The sequence below is a fragment of the Hypomesus nipponensis genome, chromosome 22 (assembly GCF_054491055.1).
Source record: "Hypomesus nipponensis isolate SF chromosome 22, ASM5449105v1, whole genome shotgun sequence".
NCBI classification, from domain to species: domain Eukaryota; kingdom Metazoa; phylum Chordata; class Actinopteri; order Osmeriformes; family Osmeridae; genus Hypomesus; species Hypomesus nipponensis.
The window spans coordinates 6881560-6904045 of NC_140382.1; the positions used below are offsets into that span (position 1 = coordinate 6881560).

The 22486-nt window shown below is 49.0% G+C and overlaps 1 protein-coding gene across 2 annotated transcripts in view; it reads left to right on the top strand.

The window, feature by feature from the left end:
* znf462 (zinc finger protein 462) overlaps nt 1–22486 on the top strand; it is a 31334-nt gene that overhangs the window by 3902 nt on the left and 4946 nt on the right. The window contains exons 2-9 of one of the 2 annotated variants that reach the window (XM_084686989.1): nt 9928–10233; nt 10438–15623; nt 15833–15967; nt 17818–18212; nt 19183–19301; nt 20648–20848; nt 21848–22103; nt 22283–22419. In XM_084686989.1, the coding sequence (XP_084543115.1) occupies nt 9966–10233; nt 10438–15623; nt 15833–15967; nt 17818–18212; nt 19183–19301; nt 20648–20848; nt 21848–22103; nt 22283–22419 (6697 nt within the window). In that variant the 5' untranslated portion in view covers nt 9928–9965. The remainder of the gene's footprint in view (nt 1–9927; nt 10234–10437; nt 15624–15832; nt 15968–17817; nt 18213–19182; nt 19302–20647; nt 20849–21847; nt 22104–22282; nt 22420–22486) is intronic. The other variant, XM_084686990.1, reaches the window with a different exon arrangement.

The following is a 22486-nucleotide window of genomic DNA, read 5'->3' on the forward strand; positions in this document are numbered from 1 at the left end:
TGGGTCGCTCATCTTTCCGTCACAGACTTGTTGTATGGACCGTATTGCCTCAAAAGGTTTTGGTCAGAAACGAACCTGGTAAAACATAGGGATGTCGCAAGCTTACGCTCAGTTTCACTACATGCCACATGAAACTGAGAGTGAGATTTGAAGATCAGTGTGATATGAGGTTTTTGCCTCTCTGAAGGGGTGCCCAAATGCAACGCGTATCAAAGTATAATAAAATCACCTTTGTTTGTTGTTAGGTTGTTAGGCTTAAAGTCTGAATATTAAATTACTTTTCTTTTTTTTTACCAGTGTGTAAGAGCAGACCCAAGGTGTTTCTCTGTCCCCCCCCTCTCTCTCTTTAACTCTCTCTCTGTCTTTCCCTCCTTCCCTCCCTCCGTGACCTGTCCAAGCCCTCCAGTCCAGCTTGTAACCCCAGCCTCTCTGAAGCTATAGTCTCTGCTTGGTCAGGGAAGCTGCAAAGACAGTAATTTGTTGTCTTCTGGCAAAAATCCAAAGGACGTCATTATGACAAATCTGCTCTATTCCTACCCATGAGATAGCTGTCATACATAGTTTATCCTCTTGAATTGGTTCAGTCCAAATGCAGGCCTGTGATAAAAGGTGTGTTTGGGATTTTTTCTACAACTTCTGACCTATATCTGAAGTGAATGGAGAAGCTTCCGTGTTTGGTTTGAATGAGCTGTTATGCCTGTGTGAGTCCAGCAGTATAGGAACCCTTGTGTAATTAGCACACATGTTGAATATGTTATGGGTTTTTTCCCCCAGGTCTGGTCAAATCTGACCAAACCAATGGCCAATTAGGTTTGCAAAAACCAGGAAATGGTGACCTCACAGAGATGGCGAGTAGAATGTACATCTAATTGTTGTAATTGTCTTTGTGGAAAAGCACTTCCTGGTCTCTCTCCGAGACCTGTCCTTGGAAACATTGCGTTTCTGTAGCTTCAGTCAATAGGCCTTGACCCAGCATTTGAGTCGCACTGGGGGAATCCACATTAGTATGTTGTTACCTGGATTTTCACAGATTAATACTGTGCCAGCTCCTTGCCAGGCTACAGTTAGGGTCTCTCTGGACCAGAATACAGGAGAACACAAACTACAGTAGAATAGAATAAAGTCCTTGTGTGATCACCTGTTACTATAGAAACACCAAAGAGTCTTCTTCTCTGGGTTTCTTCTCAGCTCAAGGGAGGGTGAGCCTCAGGAGAAATCCAAATACCTCCATTTGTCATTTTTTTTCCATCCATAAAATAAAATTGTAAAAATAATCTTGCCCAAGGCTTGCAATTAATTTGTGCACTTAATCATTTTTTGGGATGGCATATTTAATTAACCTTGTTGCTGAGACTCCTTCCTGAGGACCCCTTCCTTCCTGTGTCTATCAGAAAATAGAACCAGTGGATGTAATGATGGTGGCTTGAGACAATGTTCTTGTAAGACTGTCATTGGATTGTCAGAAGGTCCTTTTGGTCCTAGGTTAAGTATTTTGGCTTGTTGAGCGGAAGACAAGTTTGCTGTTCCCTGCTGTGTATCACCTCACACAGAAAACCAGCAAATGCAGGAAGTGTACCTAGAGCATGTGATCACCACCAACAGCAGATAGGTGTTTGTTTTGGGTTTTGGCTTCAAAGCCTAGCATGGTTTCTTCAAAACCACGGCTAAACCTGTGCTGTGAGTTCCTCCCAGGCAGCCTGAGCAGCAACTCCATATTAGGACACATGTTCCTTAGATCTTTCTAGAACGTCAGCTGCAGCACAGGAGACAGAAGAGAGGCCTGGCGGCCATCCGTCCACAGAAACCATCTCACTTCTGCTTTCCCTGGCAGCCATGACAGCAGGGGAACCAGAAAGGAAACAGGCCCAGCTAGCTAGCAAGGTCTGCTGCTTTTAAGCTAAACAGTCCCATCTGTGTAACCAGATAGCAGAGTAGCCAGGCTATCAGGGTAGGGAGGGGGACCGGGGGACGGGAGTGCCCAGTCTCTCTCAGACCTTGAGGATCACAAAATGGTGGATGACCATGCCGATGATCCTCCTGACTGTGTGTCACTGTCCTCTCTTCTTCCTCTGGCTGCTGCTCTGTGTGAAACGAAGTACTGTCTGTGTTGCACTGGCCTCAGCTTCTGCTGCGATGCAGAAGATAATTCTGTCAGCTCAGAGAGAGAGAAAGAGAGAGAGACAAAGAGAGAGAGACAGAGAGAGAGACAGAGACAGAGAGAGAGAGCAGTCAAGTGAGGTGACTTGGCTGAAACAGGTTGAGCAATGCTGTGAAGAGTAGACAGTGAACCCTCTCCCTGAATTTCAGGTTTCCAACCCTTATCTAACCTTGAAAGTCCTACCAAACCCACAACCACAGGGAGTTTTCTGTTGTTGGTTGTTTTACATTTGATTTATGTCGGTTGTTTTTGTTGCCAGAAGCTGAATTCATGTTTGACTTGAAGGCCATATCAAAGTAATCTTTTTTTTTTTTACCTGAAAAGATCACTGAATATTCAGTGTCGTATGCCTTAACGACATATAGAACGTGCATGAGAGTCCTGCGAAGGCGACACCCTGGGTTGCACCATGACAACATGCTGTAGATGAAAGCACAGGCATGTCACTGGTGGAGCTCTCTTCCTGGTCTGCTCCTCTGTTGCCTCCTTGTGCAAGAGGACGTTGCTCTTGAGTGCTCTGTGTCACAACAGAGCTCTCCTGTTTTTGAAGGAGTAGGAACAATCAGAGCTTTCTGAAATACACAAACGCTCCCCCTCGGAGCACGGTTGCCTGTACTGGGCCATAACACTGCTTTTGATTTGCTGGAACGAACAAGCAGTTAGCAGGAAGTTCTCTTTGATGGAGGAAGGAGACGGTTGTATCTGGTCTGGTCTTGTTGCCAGGTCTGCTAAGAGACGAGGTGGGGGTGGGGAAGAGATATTAAGTATTAAAGGCTGCCTGGGTAATGTCAGGTAACCATCTGCCACAGGGCTGACATGAGCGCAGCCTGACCTTGCAGTATGGATTCCCAGACATCAAATAGCAAATTATCATCTCTTCCCCGGGATTAGCATAGTGTAGCTACTACAGACGCTACTGCTTCACACACTAATGGTATTTTTTTCCAAGTCAAGTCTGGCTTCAAGCTCTCCGTCAGCAGGACACTTTGAGGTTCAAAGATCAAAATTTTCTCTCTGTCCCCCTCTCCCTCTTTTTCTTTCTCTCGCTGTGTCGTTATTGTCCTGTGCTGTTCAGGTGAGACAGACGTGAACCTCAACAGTTGCTCAACAGTGCGGAAAGGAAGCCACATGCAGCTCTATGTTGTATCAGAGAGTACATTTACAAGAAACCTGCTGGACTCATTTTCCCAGAATGCCTTGTGGTAACTGGGGTGCGCTGGTTCCTTTTCCTGTTTACCTCCTCAGCCTGTCACCAGTGAAGGTCAGACAGGCAGACAGAAGAGAGGAGCTGCTGCTGGTTTCAGCGCCTTCAGCAGATTGCTCTGTGAGAAGCTCCATGCTAGTTGGTTAATGGTTGACCTAGTTTGCCAGGCCATATGCTTCCTGAAACAGAGTTGATGCCAAATAAAAGCCCAGTTTTTTTGTGTGGTGGAGAAGATTACTGCTGTCAGATTTTTAGACACTGTTTCTTCAGGGGTTCCTGTAGTATGTAATTATAATGTTGTACTTTGTACATGTCTCGCTGTGAGACGATTAGTTTGACTGTGAGAGGATGTGTTCTCATCCAAGCTAAGGTTGAGATTTTGGTAAGAGGTTAAAAACACATCACCATGGTGACAAGGCAACTGTTGCCTTTGCTAGTCTCTACATGTTCTTGTGTAGTATCCCACTATTTTGGTTGTTTCTAGTTTTGACTCTTTTGGACTCTTTATATTTGTGCGTGAGACACCAAAATGTCACAGATTGCCGTGAAGGTCAAGTTGGAGTGTCACCTTTTGTGACAGAAAACGAGTCCGTTTTTGCAGTTCCTCTAAATGAGTCATGCGAAGTGAGTCTAAAGTATCTGAAATGTCTGTGAAATCCCTTTGTCGTCCCGTCTCTCAGCGGTAGAGGCCCAAATGTTGTGGTAAGGTAGTTTTATGGAACATGCCATTGATCCTTCCATATTTAGAATAGCCCAGCCCATTGATCTGTCAGGTGGAATCGATATCAGCTCTTATGTATTGGGACTTTTTCCAGTGAGCAGTGTCAAATGATAATTTCATCATCCTCATTTGAGGAAGTGTTATCAGTCATCAGTGTGACGACCAGGAGTTAATCGTCTCCACAGTCTTTAGTACACTCCATTATTATAGAACAGTTATTTTCAATAGGCCAACATGGTTTATGCGAAGCACTCTTCAGAGAATGTATTTGTTTACCATGGGTACGGTTCGCATCAATAAACCAGCCATTATGATTTCAATGTTCATCGTTCGCTGCCTCTTAAGAACACGGTGGCCAAAAAGGGGGGGGGGGGGGGGTTGGGGGAGGGTCAACCATGCCTCTGCTGTTGTTGGCGCAGTACCTGTCAGCGTGTCTCCCTGAGAGACGCAGAGAGGACAGTGGAGAATGTGCCTGTCAGTCCGTCCTTCGGAGGAAGGTCAGAGAGGTCACAGTCTGACAAGCTTTCTCCTCCCTATGAACCAGACAGCCGCCCTAAACCAGACACACTGACACAGATAGAAACTCCACTGCCAGCCAGCTAACCGTGGGTTTCAACTACAGATGGTTATTTTGGTTAGCTTGCATTTAGCTTTGTGTGCGCCATGGGGGCACCATTCCTAATTTGAACCCAAAATAACTCCCAAAGCGTGCGTCAGGAGATTCTTCTGAGGACCTCCCAGGGTTGGGAAGCCTGGTGACATATCAAGCACTCCACACCGTGATAAGTGATTTGGGAGGTCTTCTGTCTTAGATGTCTCTCAGTATTCTTTTCATTGCATTTTTTGTGTGCGTATGAACATGTCTGTTCAAGTGTGTATTCACACAGATTTTTATGCGTGTGTCCTATTGCTTCCAGAATATGACCATACTACACACACAGCTTTAATCGTCTTATTTCCCTGCCCTCTGGCTTAGGGTAGAGACTGGAGCACAGATGGAAGAGTTCGACAGGAGTAATAAAAGAGAGGCACACCTCTAATGATATCAACACAGTGAGTGGAGCAGTCCAAAAGACGTCACACATTGTCACTGCACAGTTACCTGTTGCCCCTGGATCTGTTTTTTGCTAGATTGGGTCAGTCCGCTGTAGCTTCCAGAGACCTGCCTTCTCACCTCAGAGGCTGCTTGGACACACACCGCAGAGAACTGGTCTGTTAGGCGAGGCAGAGCTGTCACTGAGGCCCTATGCTGCTTTGTACCTAAATAGCTGAATTTCTGAAACGTAACGCTGCTGTAAGTTTCCTGTCAATATGACCTTTCATGTGATGGTGTTGTTAGTTATTGTGCTAACAAATCAGACAGATGGTTTCATGTCCCGGGTGAATGATGGAATCTATCTGATGTTTTCAGACAGCACATATTTAGAAACCTTTAACTAATAGTTCTCATGGCTCAGCAGTGGCTAATACTACTTGCATAGTGTTGTACCAGTTGAACAAGCAACATTGCCTCAAGGTGAAACGATAGTCTGGACCAAGCTAGTTGCTCTAGTCCAGCTAAAGCTCTCTGGTCTGGAGCTAGCTAGCATTTAAAGGCTTGCTGAAGCACACAATGTTGCCTGTTGCCTTGTCAGCAGCCAGGTGTATCCCTCAAACCCTGCTTCCTGGAATCATAACACATTCTTGATGTGCATAGTTTGCTTGCATTCCCCACACTCATGTGTTGATGTTCTGGTAACACTCAGGGGTTAAACCTGAAGTGAAATTCATCATCATGTATGGTAGCTCTCTTTTACAGGGGAACAGGAGGGTTTGGAACACCAACATACCAGGTATACTGTTGTCATGGTTTCCTAGTTTTCAGGAAGTGTGTTCAGAGAACGTTGTTTATAAGTCAACATGGTATACAGTCCTGAGGCACGCTTGGTTCAACCTTTGCAAAGAGCATGTTTTGATGAGCAATAGGAATACAGTAAGCCATTATATACAATGTATTGACTCAATACAATATTCAACACCAACTTTAGAAGTAGACACCATGTACATTAACAGTGTGCAGGAATGTGAGATGTGTGTGATTGTCAGTGTTGACAGAAAGGAAGTGGCTGAAAAGGAGAGGATGGAACGTCCATCTTGATCTCCTGCTACTTTATCTTCTGTTTGTGCAAGAGGCCAGCATTCTCCAGACACGCTGACGCAACCTATCCTCTCTTCCTCAAGAGACAATAGGATCTTTCTCCTCCCTCTCTTCCCCCCTCTCTCTTTCTCTCTCTATCTCCATCTGCCTGTAGAGGCGTCCCTGTCAGTTAAGAGTCTAAACTTTGGCTTTGAGCTCCTTTTGTGCTCGTTTTCTAAACCCCATTGTGTGAAACAAGGAATAATGTATTGATTTGTTTCCTGAGGTGCCGTTTCTCTCTTTCTTTCTATCTATCAAATCAATTTATGTTATCTCCACCACAATCGTTTTTAAAATGAGGCCGGCGTATTTCAATCAATCAGTCATTAATAATTGAGGATGCTGCATATTTACAAGACAGGGATATGTGTCTGTTAGTCTGTTATCAGATCAATCGTTGACTTGTTGTCTATCATTGTCGCATAATGTAGCCTAATCTGCCGGCTGGCCTCGCTCTTCTGTCTACTGTATGAGATGGTGGCCCAACGGTTAAGGACAAAACCTCTGTACACCTAATCAGCTTAATGCTGGCTTATTCAAAGGCCCTCTTTCAGAGCAAGCAGCTGCTGTCGGGCAGTTTGAGTAGAGGGTGTGACTGCTGGCAGCGATCGCCGATGCAGAGAGACCGGTTGGTGATTAACAAATGTCAGTAGACTTTGGAATCTGGGGAGCCCAGTCAGATGGCTTTGTCCTCTGTGCTCTGGGGAAGGTCTCCCAGGTGGCTGGGTCATGCTGCCATGCTTTCCCTCTGGCCTCCCTTCCTCCCTCCCTCCCTTCCTCCTCTCTCTCCCCTCAGTCTCCCCCTCCTAGCTCCTAGGTCCTGCTCCCCTCCTCGTCCACCCCTCCAGCCCAAGGCTGCAGATGTTTTTTGAGCTCTGAAAAAAAAAAGGTTCCGACATGCTTTGCATTTTTAGACCCCCTTGTGGAGCTTAGCTGACGGTTCCCAAAATGTAGGCTATTTATTTCACTCCTGCCTTTGAAGAAGTCGTCAGATAGCTTGCCTGGCGTCACTAAGACCTTCTCGAAATGGTTCAGTGTTCCCTTTGTATGCTGTGGGAGATAATGTTCCTCAGAAACGAAGGGTCTTCACTCCAGCTATAGGCAGGCAGGCTGGCAAGTGTGTGAGGTGTTTTCTGCTGAGCTATGCGGGCAGAGGGCTTGGGCGCAGTGCATCTGGCAGATAGATTTCTGTCAGCAGCTCTCCAGTGACAGGGCTGCAGGCTGCAGCAGCAGGAGGAGGAGTAGGAGGAGGATCAGATCGTGGGTCCATGTTGTGCACTGGCTGAACACCTAAGCACACATAGCTGCCTCCTAAAATGGCTGCCCTTGAAGCTCAGAGGATCTGCAGGGCTCAGAGGCTGTCAGAGCCCTGGCCGCCCAGCTGATGAAAGCACTGCACTGTCTCACACAGCCACTGCTCTTCATGCCTGGCACCGCAACAGCTATTCCACACACAGACAAGAAGACAGACAGACACCAAGGGAGATTGGCTGGATGCTTGTGCCGTTCGCCAGAGTTCTGTTCCATCCAAGGTTTTTTTTTTTTTTCCTCCCCTTTCCGTAGACCAAGGATCCTCTTGGTATCCATGTCAAGGAACATGGCCTTAGAGGGTAACTTTGTTCCGATCTCCGGTGTGCTGCCAAATGTGACCTGGGTGGGGCCTCTCATGAAGCTGTAACCTGACCCTGAATAACAAAGAGCTCCCTGGCCAGGCTGTCCTGCTCAGGCACACACTGGCAGCGTCTGTTCTGATGCACCTTGGCTGGATGGCTAGATGGTCGGCTGGCTGGCTGGCAGGCTGGTCAGATGGTCAGCAGGCTGACTAGTTAGATTATTGCTTGGCTGTTTGGTGAGATGGTTGGTTGGCAGACTGGTAAAATGTTTAGATTGTGGCTTGGTTGGCTGGCTGAGAGTTAGATGGCAGGCAGTATTTTAGTTTTGATTGTATTTTTTAAATGTTATTTTAGAGTATTTTGTAGCTCTTTCTGTTGCCAAGGTGAAAAGGCTTGTCCTTTGTTCCTCTGGTTTGTTGGCTGTAAATGTGAGTATTTCAGAACAGCGTTAGGCACAAACGCAGGAGTGTCATATGTAAACACAAAACTGGGGGGAATCTTTCCTCTGCTCCCAGGGATGTTGGTTGATTGTGAGGCACATTAGATTACAGTTGTGCGGTAGTTCTCGTCTTACGATTTTTGTCACATGAAATATCACCTCTTATCTTACAAAAAAAATAAAATGTGTTTTCCTTACTAAACCAAATGATTCAACAGAACTATGCACATATCAAAGGGCTATACTGCTGCTAGTGTTGAGCATTAATCCGCTTTGAATACAGGCAAAATATTCATGTCCTTGCCTGACCACCTGTGGCAAGAAGATGGAATATTTGTAAAATGTTGTTTTTTTCTTTGCTGTATTATATTTCATTTAGCCTCTAGAAAGTGCTCATCAAGCCATGGCCTGTTGGAATACAGATGCGTTTGGCAATATTTTAATGGGGAATGTGCCTCTGTGTGTCACGGCTCAAAGAAAATGGACTTGAGAGGAAGAAAAAAAACACTTGATGAAAAATCTGTCACAGTGACACTCCGTTGTGTATTTCCTCAATACTAATCGCTGGCTCTGGCGGTTTCATTAGCACCCTGAAATATGTATTTTCCCTTCACTAACACTATGAATGTAGGCTGTGATGGCTGATTAAGATTGGCAGCAGTTTGGGCATTCTGAAAGCCCCAGCCATGCATTGATCTGTTGAACAGCCCTATTTATGAGAACATTTGAGGAAACCAAGGACTAACATATTTAGGCTGTGTGTTACCACAAAGAGGAAATACAGTAACTCCCATGGGGCTAGACGCTCTAGAATGAATGTTTGACTCACAACCATAAAGAGTAGTGAGGCCTACTTAGCAGGCCTCCCATTTGAAACAAAGAGAAAATATTACAAGTTGACAGTTGGTTGGTGTAACTAAGGAGCCGTTGGTTTAGAATGTTGTGTAAGTTCATAGTTCACATCAGCTGTGAAGAAGCAGTTGTCATTGGCCACTCTATCAGCTGCGTTTGCATGGCAACCCCACCACACCCAGACCGCAGGCTAGCTCAGGCAAAGCCTCATCTCCCTCGGTGGATTCTTTCAATCTTATTTGATAGGGCTTGATGCCATCAGATGAGGCAGGATGATGTAAATATGAGACTAGGCTCTGGTGTGCTGCTGGGCTGCAGCTGGGGCTTATCCCAAGGTAATAAACAGGGAACAAATCAAGCTGTAATCCCTCCTCGGCCCTCGCCATTGTTCTTGGAACCATCGCAACAGAAAAAAAGAAAAGAAAAGGAGATCTTCTTAGAGTTCTGAGCAATATTGGCATCTGTAGAAATCTCTGTACTGGCCGTGACATGTTTTGTGAGATCTTTCGGACCTGTCTTGGGTTAATGGGGTCAGCTACTTAAATCTCTGTAAAAATTGCAGTCTACTGAATTTGAAGTTAAAAGTCAAACTGAAATGATCGAAATTCCACCGCAACGTACTTTTGCTGGCCTTTAGTTTAGTAGGTTAAGACAGGGCATGTTATTTATATTTGATGGGCAGTTTGAATTCTGCCTTGTCCATAAGAAGACCCTGCTGCCAGAGCGCTGGTTTCCCTGCTAACCTTCTCTGCTGTCCTCTGCAGGTCTCCCTGATTCTCCAGGGACTGGAGTCCGCTCAGTGATGGAGGAGCTGCAGTGTGATGGCTGTGATTTCCGGGCCGAGTCCCACGATGACCTGAAGACCCACATCCAGGAAGTACACACTGCCTTCCTGCAGCCTACTGATGTGGGGGATAATGGGAGTCCAGAACAGTCCAGGTCAGACTCCCTGAACTCCCCCAACCAGAAGGAGGACGAGGAGGAGGAAGAAGAGGAGGATGTAGAGGAGGTTGAGGAAGAGGATACTTTGGCTTTGGACGAAGAATATGAACCTCAAAAAACAGAGAAGGGTAAAGACATATTGTATGCACAGTTTAAAGTGTGTAATTGAGCACTGAAACATGGTCATTTATACTAATTGGGGACTACACAGAGACACAATCAAACCCTACAAACACACAAGAACATGCAAATACACAAAGACACGCACACACAATATACAATTAATAGAAAGCATGATAAAAACTGATTGGTCATTTTGTTTTGTTTTCCAGAATCGGGACACCAAAAACCCATACCAACAGCTAATTCCTTGATTCCATTTTTCCAGTGCAAATTCTGTGTCCGTTACTTCAGATCAAAATCCTTCCTGACAGCCCACACCAGAAAGGTGCACGGCGTTGTTGAGGGCGACGGGGACTCCCAAGCCCCAGAGCCGCCGTGTTTTAGCATCATAACACACAACGACCTTTCCATGGTCTACTCCTGCCACTATTGCACGTACAAATCTCCCCGCAAAGCCAGGATTCTGAAACACCAAAGGATGCATCATAAGGAGGAGCACCCGGAGTCTCCCGAAGACCTGGACGAATCCTGCTCGGTCACGATGAAGTCTAAGACGACCTTTTGCTGTGAGTGGTGTGACTACCAGGCTCTGAGCAAGGACCGCTGGACAGACCACGTCATGGACAAACACAGTGACATGGTGAAGATTGTCTCCACCATTCAGCAATCAGAGGGGGAGGGAAGTGCGGGGTCTTCTAAGTCGGATTCACCCTCCTCTCCCAGAAGCCCGCCCTGCTCCAACATGGCCACCAATGGCGCGAGTGGAAATGACAGCTCCTCAGCTGTCACCCCTCTGAAGATGGTGGCCGGCATTTCTGCGTTTCAGTATTCGCAGATCCAGGCAGTGGTCCCCAACAGCACAGGGTCCTCCATCCTCTCTGAAAGGTCCACCTTCGCCGTGTCAGACATCTCCAGCTCAGCCATGGACTTGGACTCCAGCATGCTCAACGAGGATGACTCTGGAGGGAGCAGCTCTGGGGATGACCTGGAAGACATGGATGACCTCAGTGACCCCTCTGCGGGGGATTCGGTTAAGCAGCTTCTGTCTGAAGAGGATAACAAGATGCTGGAGACAAAAGGGATCCCGTTTAGACGCTACATGAACAGGTTCCAGTGCCCCTTCTGCTCCTTCCTCACCATGCATCGAAGAAGCATCTCCCGGCACATTGAGAACATACACCTGTCTGGGAAGACCACCGTGTATAAGTGTGACGAGTGCCCCTTCATCTGCACCAGCCCCCTGAAGCTAGGTACCCACAAGCAGAATCATTGCTCTTCTGACTGGGACACCATGGACCTGACCAGTGAAAGCCCCGACCCACAAAACGACACCTTGGACCCTGTGAATGGGGGGAGCATAGCTACTAAGATCAATGGGAAAAAGTCTAGTGTGGTCAATGATGCCAACCAGCAGAACCCTCACCAATGCACCCTCTGTAGCTTCTCCACCACCACTCTGAAAGGGCTACGGGTCCATCAGCAACACAAACACTCCTACTGTGACGACGTGGACGTCCAGCCCACCAGCCTGGACCCTTCCCTCGATGAGCAGGCAGACCCAGACGTGGACCCGCCACCAAGCTTTGTACAGAAAACGCAAACCTCAATCCTGGGATTATCCTCTAAAAAGACGCTTACAGGGAAAACAGCAAGGAAGTCCATCAACGATCTACCGCTGGATCTGTCTCCGGTCAAGAAGAGGACCAGAATAGACGAGATAGCCAACAACCTCCAGAGTAAAATCAGCCAGAGCCAACAGGACATGGTCATCAACCTGGAGGACATGGAGGAGGAAGATGGGGCCTCAGAGAATCATGCTGACGGAGATAAAGAAGACAATGACCATGAAGGCAAACACCACCTATACAACTCCCAAAACGTTTACGAGCCAACCGCCAGCCGAGTGACGGGCAGAGTAGGGAAAAGGAAAAGTCACCCCAAGTCTAAACTGAGCACCAGGAGCCTCCCCGTTGCGCTTACTATGTCTGATGAGGAGGACAACAACCCCAAAGACATCCAGGACCACAGCAGCCAGGACAGCCGAGACACCTTTCAAGAGAACCTGGAGTTCACAGAGGAGACGGGGACAGCACGCTTCTACTGCAAACACTGTGACTACCACAACAAGTCAGCTCGCAGTGTCAGCACACACTACCAGAGGATGCACCCCTACATCAAGTTTAGCTTCAGATACATCCTCGACCCTGAGGATCAGAGTGCTGTCTTCCGATGCCTGGAGTGCTACATAGAATACAACAACTACAACGACCTCCACCAGCACTACATGGATCACCACCCCGAGGCCAGCAATGTGCTGAACTTCAACCAGCCAGACCTGATCTACATGTGTCGCTTCTGCTCATACACCAGTCCCAACGTCAGGAGCCTGATGCCCCACTACCAAAGAATGCATCCCACAGTGAAGATCAACAACGCCATGATCTTCTCCAGCTACGTGGTTGAGCAGCCGCACAAGAGTGCCGAGTCGCAAACTCTGAGGGAAATCCTGAACTCTGGACCCAAGAGCCTCTCCTCGCCTTCCTCCACTCCCCGCTCCTCGACCAGCCCCGCTCTGAAGAACGCCTCCAAGACACAGGAGTCAAGCTCAGAGGCTGAGCTCCTTAAGGAGGCGATGGGCGGTAACGTGGTAGTCTACGATTGTGAAGTGTGCTCGTTTGCCAGCCCCAATATGCACTCTGTTCTCGTGCACTACCAGAAGAAACACCCGGAACAGAAGGCTTCATATTTTCGTATACAGAAAACGATGAGGGTGATCTCTGTTGATAGGCCTCAGCCGGCCACAAACTCCTCCTTCAATGTCAGCATAGCCTCACCTTCAAAATCGACCTCCTCCCCGTTTGGCTCAGAGGATGAAGTATACTACTGTAAACATTGTGTCTATAGTAACCGGTCAGTAGTGGGCGTGCTGGTTCACTATCAAAAGAGACACCCAGAGATTAAGGTGACAGCAAAGTATATTAAACATGCTTCACCCACCCCGGGTCTGATGAAATTAATGGATGAGTTACAGATTGCCCCTCCCAAGCATTTCCTAAAACAGATCAACAACAACGGACACGATGGGAGCTCACACTCCAGATTGGGTGCGGAGAAAGGAGAGGCCGAGATGCTGTTCTTCTGCCAGCACTGTGACTACGGGAACCGCACCGTCAAAGGAGTTCTCATCCACTACCAGAAGAAGCACCGGGACACCAAGGCCAATGCTGACCTAGTCCGTCGTCACACGGCAGTGGTCCGCAGTCAGCGCGAGCGCGCCCAGATGGTCCAGTCTGGCAGCACTCCCGCTGCAACGCCCATCCCGACCGATCCCGAAACATCCGGAAGCCTCCGCTCCCTGAAATGCAAACACTGCTCCTACTCCTCTCCGTACGTCTACGCTCTCAAGAAGCACCTGAAGAAGGACCACCCTACCGTGAAGGCCACCGCTATGACCATACTACACTGGGCCTACCAGGACGGTATCCTCGAGGCAGGCTACCACTGTGAGTGGTGCATCTACTCCCATGCCGAGCCCAACGGCCTGCTCCTGCATTACCAGAGACGGCACCCGGAGCACAACGTGGACTACACCTACATGGCCAGCAAGCTGTGGGCCGGCCCGGACTCCACTGCTGCCCAAGCCGGAGTGAACCAGGAGTCAAAGCACTACCGCTGCAGAGATTGTGCCTTCGAGGCCTGCTCCATCTGGGACATCACCAACCACTACCAGGCTGTTCACCCCTGGGCCATAAAGACAGACGAGTCGATACTACTGGATATCATCAAGACCAATAGGTCACCCGACAAACAGCACCAGCCAATCACCAAGGGACACGCAACCACTTTTGTTTATCAGACGCTCCAGGAAGACGGGGCGTTGGATATCAGCACGACGCCTCAAGACCTTCATCAACACCAGCACCAACCCCACCCTCGTCTCTCCAGCATCTCTAACAACCCATACCAGTGCACCGTGTGTTTGTCCGAGTACAACAGCCTCCATGGGCTGTTGACTCACTATGGGAAGAAACACCCCGGAATGAAGGTGAAAGCCGCCGACTTTGCTCAGGAGGCGGACATCAACCCCAGTTCCGTCTACAAATGCCGCCACTGTCCGTATGTGAACTCTCGAATCCATGGGGTCCTCACCCATTACCAAAAGAGGCACCCGCTGGTGAAGGTCACCGCCGAGGACTTTGCCGACGACATAGAGCACATCAAAGACATCAGCGAAGGGGATGACAAGTGTAAAACACAAAGGCAGGGTTACGGGGCGTACCGGTGCAAAATGTGTCCCTACACACATGGAACCCTGGAAAAACTGAAGATCCACTACGAGAAGTATCACAATCAGCCAGCCTCAGACATGTTCACTCCCTCTCTTGCTAACTTCTCAGCCAACAGGGAGGAGCCTGTGGCCGAATGCAGTGCTACCAGCGTAACAGGGGTGTCTGACGTGCAGGAGATCAGTGACTATGACTTGGCACTGTCCCAGTTCCCTATCAACAAGACAGAGAAGCACGCCATCTTTAAATGCCAGCTCTGCAAGTACTTCTGCTCGACCCGCAAAGGCATCGCCAGACACTACCGCATCAAACACAACAATGTCCGCGCTCAACCCGAAGGCAAGAACAACGTATTCAAGTGCGCTTTGTGCTCCTATACCAACCCCATCCGCAAAGGCCTGGCGGCACACTACCAGAAACGCCATGATATTGACGCATACTATACTCACTGCCTGGCCGCCTCCAAGACCATGGGAGACAAGCCCAGCAAAGTGGTTTTGCCCGTTTCATCAGACGGGGACGGTGTAGAGCTGAACGAGGACCTACGGTTGGCTGTGGAGAGGAGGAAGTGCTCGCTCTGTGGCTTCCAGGCATTCAGCAGGAAGAGCATCGTGTCACACTACATCAAACGCCACCCGGGGGTCTTTCCCAAGAAACAGCACTCCAGCAAGCTGGGACGCTATTTCACGGTCATCTACGCCAAAGAACCAGAGAAGGTCCACGCTGTCGGGGAGGACGACAAAGAAGGAGTGATGGAGGTCCAGCCGGAACTGATGCCTGAAGAAGAAGCTGAATGGCTGCCATTTAAATGCCTAAAGTGCTTCAGGCAATCCTTCAGCACCACCGAGCTGCTTTCTGAACATTACAACGACCACCACGGCAAGGATCTGAAGAGGGACTTTGTGATACAGGCTGCTCTTGAGGAGGACGGGGCAGAGCTCTATCAGTGTGCCCACTGTGAGATGAAGTTCCTGGGTCTGATGGACCTCGGGAAACACCTGATGAACCACAATGAGGAGTTCCAGAAGAGGGCTATGAGGCAGGAGAGGCGGAGGCAGCTCCTCAGCAAGCAGAAGGCTGCAGAGCCGCCTGAGTCCAAGCCTGAGAAGGTGAGACGAGATGAAAACACAGTAGATACTGTAGCTCCCTCTGGTTTTACTGCTCAGGGTGATTCCGATGTACTACACATGCATTTACCCTTCATAGTGTTAATAGTGGTCACCAGCTCAAGCGATCGAAGGAAGATTTCCTTCTCATTGGTCCGTTCAATGAAATCCTGCTTACTTTTTCCCCCACCCGTGTCCCTCGCTCTCTATAGGACAACCCCTTAAACAAGGCCCCCATAGGATTCAGGTGTAACTTCTGTGTGGAGGTGCATCCCACCTTGAGGGCCATCTGCAACCACCTGAGGAAACACGTGCAGTACGGGGAGGTCAAGGAGGGCCACGTCAAGGTCAGAGCACACATCTTTGTTCTTGTACTTAAGGAGCTCGGCCTTGTACTTAAGTTTGCTTATCCAACCGGGGGGGGGGTCAATTACAGAGATCCACTCTTCGGCAGTATTTGAAAGTAAAAGAGGTGCACTTGATTTGCCTCGATGTCTGACCTTTTTCCCTCGAGGAGTGAGACGCATCAAGTGCACCCCAAGTTTGCCTTTATCCTCATTCTGTTGATTGAAAAACACAAGTCTCCCAGCTCTGCTGAGTTCATATTCTCGACCCATAAGTGCTATTACATGATTTAGTGTCTCGGATTTATATTTAGCTACCATGTTTAAGTTTGGCCTCTGCAGGAGGGGGGGGGGTCTCCTGAGTTGACCTCCTGAGGTTTTATTCCATGACTCATTTTAGACACGCCGGACAGACAGACGGATTAGTGAGGATGTCCTGTTCCAGACGTTGCAACTAAAGCTGCTTTATAAAGGAGTAGGCCTCCCCAAACTTCCTTGCTTCTATGACTACTTTGTTCTCCGTTCTCACTGGTTCTCTCTCTGGACTCCCACCCACCACCTACTGCAGGCTCCTCTGCTCTGTGCAGATGGTCTGTTTTACTGGCCTACGGTTCTGTTTCCATTTGCGCTTACCGCTAGTGGAGGCCCTCGAGTCGGTAGACAGTATGTCAACTTCCCACTGGGAGAAAACAAGTGAGGTAGTTCTATGGTGGGGTGGACAGGCTGGGCAGTGGTATGCGGTGACTTACGGAGCTTGGGGGCCTGGGAGGGGGGAGGGGGGGAGTGAGGGAGTGGGTTGAGCATAAGGGGAGGTGGAGGGGAGCAGAAGAAAGGGGAGAAGCTATATAGGTTTGAGGGAAGTGTGCTGGTAAACGTTTGGACATTGGTATTCAGAGGAGGCTGCCAGGGACTTGGCAGTAGGATGCAGGCCAGAGGACTGGGAGCAATCCAAATGAAGGCCTTGGATTGTAGGCCAGTCAGGGCCTTTCTTAGGTTGCACTGGAGATGGCATGAAGGGAAGAGGGAGAGGCGAGGAAGGAAAGAGAACATGAAATAAAGAGTAAGTGTGGGGCGGGAGGGGAAAGGGAAAGAAGGGGAGAACAGATTGAGAGTAAAGCACATGTCCATGACTGGAGATCAGATAACTGAAACCGCTTCTGAAAAATGGAGCAGTCGTCCGTAAAACTGCTCATTCACTGCAGTATGTTGTTGTCCTGTTTCCTTTAGCACTTGGCATTTTGTCATGAAGGACCTGCAATGTTCTTGCATCTGTCCTTGTATTCCTGCAAATGTGTGAGAAAGAAGCTGACTCGGCAGGCAGGCAGGCAGATGCACAGGCATGCAGACAGACAGTCAGACAGTCAGACAGTCAGACAGTCAGACAGTCAGACAGTCAGACAGTCAGACAGACAGACAAACAGACAGGCAGACAGACAGACAGACAGACAGACAGACAGACAGACAGAAAGACAGGCAGAAAGGCTGCCAGGCTCTGAGTTTGTCTTATTTATGAGGCTGTGAAGGTTAGGGTCAGGTCCTGCTGCAGGAGCCTCTGTGCTTCCTGCGGTCCATAAAAAGGCAGGCTGGCTCTCTGGATAAAGAGCTCTGAGCCTCCCCAGAATCAGGGAAACAAAGGCAGATAGCAGGGAGAGGGCATAGAGGGGGCAGGAGCTGGGAGGGGCAGGGCAGGGCTAGAAAGGAGGCAGAAAGAGGGCAGGGACACTGTAAGGGCATTGAGGGGGCGGGTGCAGAGCCATGGAGGGAGCAGAGCCAGGGAAGAAGGGTTTGAAGGTAACGACAGGGCAACCTGTCAGAAATGACTTCCTCCTAATCATTTCACTTCCTCTTCACAGCAGGAAGTGACAGAGGTGCCGTTGTCCCTCGCGCCAGAGGTCCTGACCAATGGGGATTTGGGGGAGGAGGACGAGGTAGCTGCCGCGGAGATCGGCTCCATGGATATGAGCATGACAGCCATGGTCCCCGTCCCCGGTGGTGGGCCTGTTGCCATGGAGACGGCGGAGGAGGAGGAGGCGGTGTCGATGCTGGCGGGTGTAGCGACGCCCCCCGCTGGCCAGGGAAGGGAGAGGCTGGTGGCGGGGGGGCACCCCTGCTCGCAGTGCGACCGGGTGTTCATGTCCATGCAGGGGCTGCGTTCCCACGAGAGGAGCCACTCGGCCATGGCTCTCTTCTCCCGGGAGGACAAGTACAGCTGCCAGTACTGCCAGTTTGCCTCGCCCTTCAGACACAAGTAAGCAGAGACAGACAAACAGACAGACAGACAGACGGACCCACATGACAACTGACGGATGACATGGCGTAGTACGACAGAACAGTAGCTCCTTGCTCGGTCCACAGAGTAGGACTCCTGTGACTCAGGGTCCACTCACTCGCAGCTGTATGTTTAGAGCTGGTAGTTTGTTTGCGTTGGAGCTAAGTCAAGACTCAGAGTACACATGGACATGCCTTGTGAATTGATTCAACTTAATGCTCAGGTGTTCCAGGGTCTTGGCACTAAGCAGTGGTGTTAACAACGCTGTGTGTTCAATTGGTCTCCTAACTAAATCACATAAATTAATTTCAGATTAAGACTAAGCTTTAGTGTAGACTACGGGAAATGTTGATAGAATGATTTGTTTTTCCGCATTGGAAACAGAGAGGCAGGAAGGAAAAGAGAGAATGAGATAGAGAGACAGTGAGACTGGTAGAGACAGGATGAGGTAAATAGACAGAGGACCTCATCTCTGCATGTCCCTGGTGTAATCCTGACTACTGAATGTGCCCTGACCCAGAAAGCCAAACGTTCCCATGACACCCAGAGTCTACAGATGAATACACTGCCTCGTTCCCCGGGCACAGCTCACCAGGGGCTTCTGGGTAGATGAGTTCACTTCCAGACCAGTGTAGGCAGACAGAAAGTACATGACTAGAGAGTGACTGGGAATGCGATGATGGAGTTATCACAGTAAACAGTTTGGGGCTCCCGATTCCCATGGCTCATTCACGAATCATAAGATAAGTTTCAGTGTAAATGTGTGAATTCTGTGCATATACTCTACCCTTTCTCTCTTTGATTTGTGCTTCTGTTCTTTTTCCATTCTTCATCTCTCTCTCTCTCTCTCTCTCTCTCTCTCTCTCTCTCTCTCTCTCTCTCTCTCCCTGTCTTTCTACATACGCGTTGTACACACACTAACCAACTCTCGCCCTGCCCGTCTCTCCAGCCTGGACAGGCACGTGCAGTCTCACCATGGTCACCACAAGCCATTCAGATGCAAGCTCTGTCCCTTTAAATCAGCGTACCTGAGCCGCCTCAAGAGCCACCTGCACAAAGCCCACGCAGGTACGACCCAACGCCGCTCTCTCTCCTCACAGCTAGCTCAGCTAGCACCAGACCTGGGTGTTCAGTATTATCTTTTGTTGCCTGCCAAGTACTTTCAGGTGAGCTTGATTTAGCTTGCCCACTGCCCAGTGCAATGGAACCTTTGGAAAAGTATCAAAAGTACACCGCTTGTCCATCTGGCATGCTGGAGGGTGAATATTTTCACCCATGTCTGATCAGCAGTGGCCAATGTGGATTTCAGGAGAAGTGGTTGGTAAACTCACTGTTGTGATATAGAAGTTTGAGTTGACTAGATTTCCTGTTATATGTTTTGGATCATGGGCGCTAAGGGAAAATCTACAATCCAGACAGGCTTTTAGTGGACGACTCAGTCTCAGTGTGAGCTCATTTGTCTTCTTAGAGATATTTTGTGTTTTGAAGGAACCAGACAGCAGAAATGGATTCCTTGGGGGCAGTGATGCACTTTTTTATTTAATAATTTTTTTAGGTATAGACTAGAGAGTCAATCATAAGAAATGACAATGCAGGAGGACCATTTAAAAACCTGTCAAGAATACTATCTCTGTCCTGGTTTGAGAGCAGAAGAAAAATGATTCAGATCCAACAATTACCTCAGATAATCGACTCGACCAGAATCCATTTGCTATTTGATTACGTCTCGAAGGAAAATGGGCCTGCATTGTCTGCTGCTCTTTGTTCCCCCTCCCACACATTTTCATTGTCAAAACATCATGTAACTCCTGTTGTAAATCCAATCTCATCAAAGACATCTCATCGCAGGCATTGGATGATTGCACCCTTCATTCCCTTCCAGGATGGTATTTGTAAGTGAGGTAGTGGTATGCTATATGAAGCCTATGGCCAGTGGCATGTGGACGCAGTTTCTCTCAGTAGGGTGCCAGAGCCATTCAAGGGTAGAGCAGCAGAAAATAGGTGTCAGCACCTCTCTATTCAGGCTCCCCTGGTCTGTCTGTCTGGACGCCCGTGCCTCCTCTGTACAGGCTTGATATTAAGGAGAGAAATTCACCCTTGATCAGGCTGTGAATGGCCATCATAGAGAACTGTCAAAGAGAGAATTTAAAAAGAAAGTTCTGTGTCATGTACTCTTATCGGTATCATTGTCTATTATTGGTGCTTTGGTTGGTGTCCTGGTCTGCTATTGGTGCTTCGGTTTGTGTCCTGGTCTGCTATTGGCGCTTCGGTTAGTGTCCTGGTCTAGTATTGGTGCTTTAAATATACCTTGTGATTCAGGGCACTACTCTGAAATTGTTTCTGATTATACCAGACTAATCATGGCTAATAAAGGTTATTACCATACTGATTGTTCTGCTTCCTTCTCCTTACAGGTGAAAATACCTACAAGTGCTTGTCCTGCACCTTCTCCTCGTCCACCATTAGTCAGCTGAAGGACCACTCCCTGAGGGACCATGGCGAGGCCCTCACCCTGCCCAAGATCAGGGCCGCCACCCAGGCCGCCCAGGCCGCCCAGAGGGGCGTCCGGCTGGACACAGACCCCGAGCAGGTCCCTCTGCCCACAGATCCAGATGGTGGGCAACCCGTCATCTCCCAATCAGACCTACCGCCTCCTTTGTTCTGGAACGTTGGCGTCTCCTGGCGTCTCTGTTCCAGAATGATGCAGTCTACCGAATCCTCAGTTCTAGAACGTCGTCTCCTGGCTCCTCTGTTCCAGAATGTGGGAGCTCGCAGCGGCGTTCTAGAACTAGAACCTTGTGCTTCAAAGCTCTGGTTTTGTGGAATCCCGTGTGCACTTAGCAGGCCTATGTCGGGGTTGCGTGTCACATGAGCACTCTGCTCAGCCACGGAAGCCTCTTTGTAACATGGAGGTACAGTGTGTAACAGGAGTGTCCGTCCCTGTGTCTCTTCTCCATTACCCTCTAAGGATCCCTCCCCCTTCGTCCCACCTCTGCTGTTATATTACCCTGGGGCAGGGTTTGCCCTGCTACAACCACTTAACCAGATAAATGACCACGTTCCCAACGCATCTCTCCGCACCTCACCTGCGCACACTCCACTTCCTTTCCGAGAAAAAAATGGCTGCTATGAATCACGTCTGGCATTGTTCAGTGCCCGTTAGATTTTTTCCTACCCCGTTTTGCTAAGTCAGAAATGCATTCAATGTCATTTGAAAAAGACCGATTTTCTTTTTCTTCAGCGTTTTCTTTCTCTCTCGCTCCCTCTCGGGTGGCAAGGTTGGCTGTAGCAATGCTGTATGAAGCATTTTTCAGCATAGAGACAGTTTGTCACAATCACACTGGTTTATTTATCGGTGTGGAGGAAAGTAGGACAATTGGATGAGAAGATGAGCTTCACTGATATCATCATACTGTGAGAGGAGGACAAGGAAGGGAGGAAGAGAGAAGGGGTGACAGTCACTGCTTCTTGACTGTACACCTACAGTGCTGAAGTTTGGGATTCCTAAAAAAAAACAAAAAAAAACGTGCTGTTTTCCTGCATGAAATTGACCACAAATATTTCCTTAAAAAGCACAAAGTAATCATGTTTCTTTTCTTTCATCGCCCCGCTAGACCCATCTTATCTGGAACCGGCAGACGTGCGACAGCAGCTGAGTCATTACCAGCTGGCGTCTCGCAGTCACGTGTCCTCCAGCTCCCCCGGTGCCCCCCCTGTGCCCGAGGGTCGCCATGACGGCGGGGTCCTCACCTGCGAGTTCTGTGAGTTCAGCTCGGGCTATATGCAGAGCCTACGTCGGCACTACAGAGACCGCCACGGGGGCAAGAAGCTGTTCAAGTGCAAAGACTGCTCCTACTTCACCTGCCACAAGTAAGCAGACAGCCCACCGATTGTGGGGAAGGACATGCAGGTGGAGAGCTGGATGGATGCGAAACGAGCACATGACGTCATTTACTCTCATGACTCATCAGTATGTTTGTTCTCTATTGTCTGTGACGGGGTGTGCTTTTCTCTCTTTGTGTGTGCGTGTCTGTGTACGCGTCTTCTAGGTCGACCTTCACCCTCCACGTGGAGGCGGGGCACACCAGTGTGGTGGAGGAGGGGCCCAAGGACCTGCGCTGTCCGTTCTGTCTGTACCACACCAAACACAAGAGCAATATGATCGACCACATCGTCCTACACAAAGGTACTCGCCAGCCCAAACCACCCCACTACACGCAACACGAGATCCCCAACACCTAACCCTGTACCAC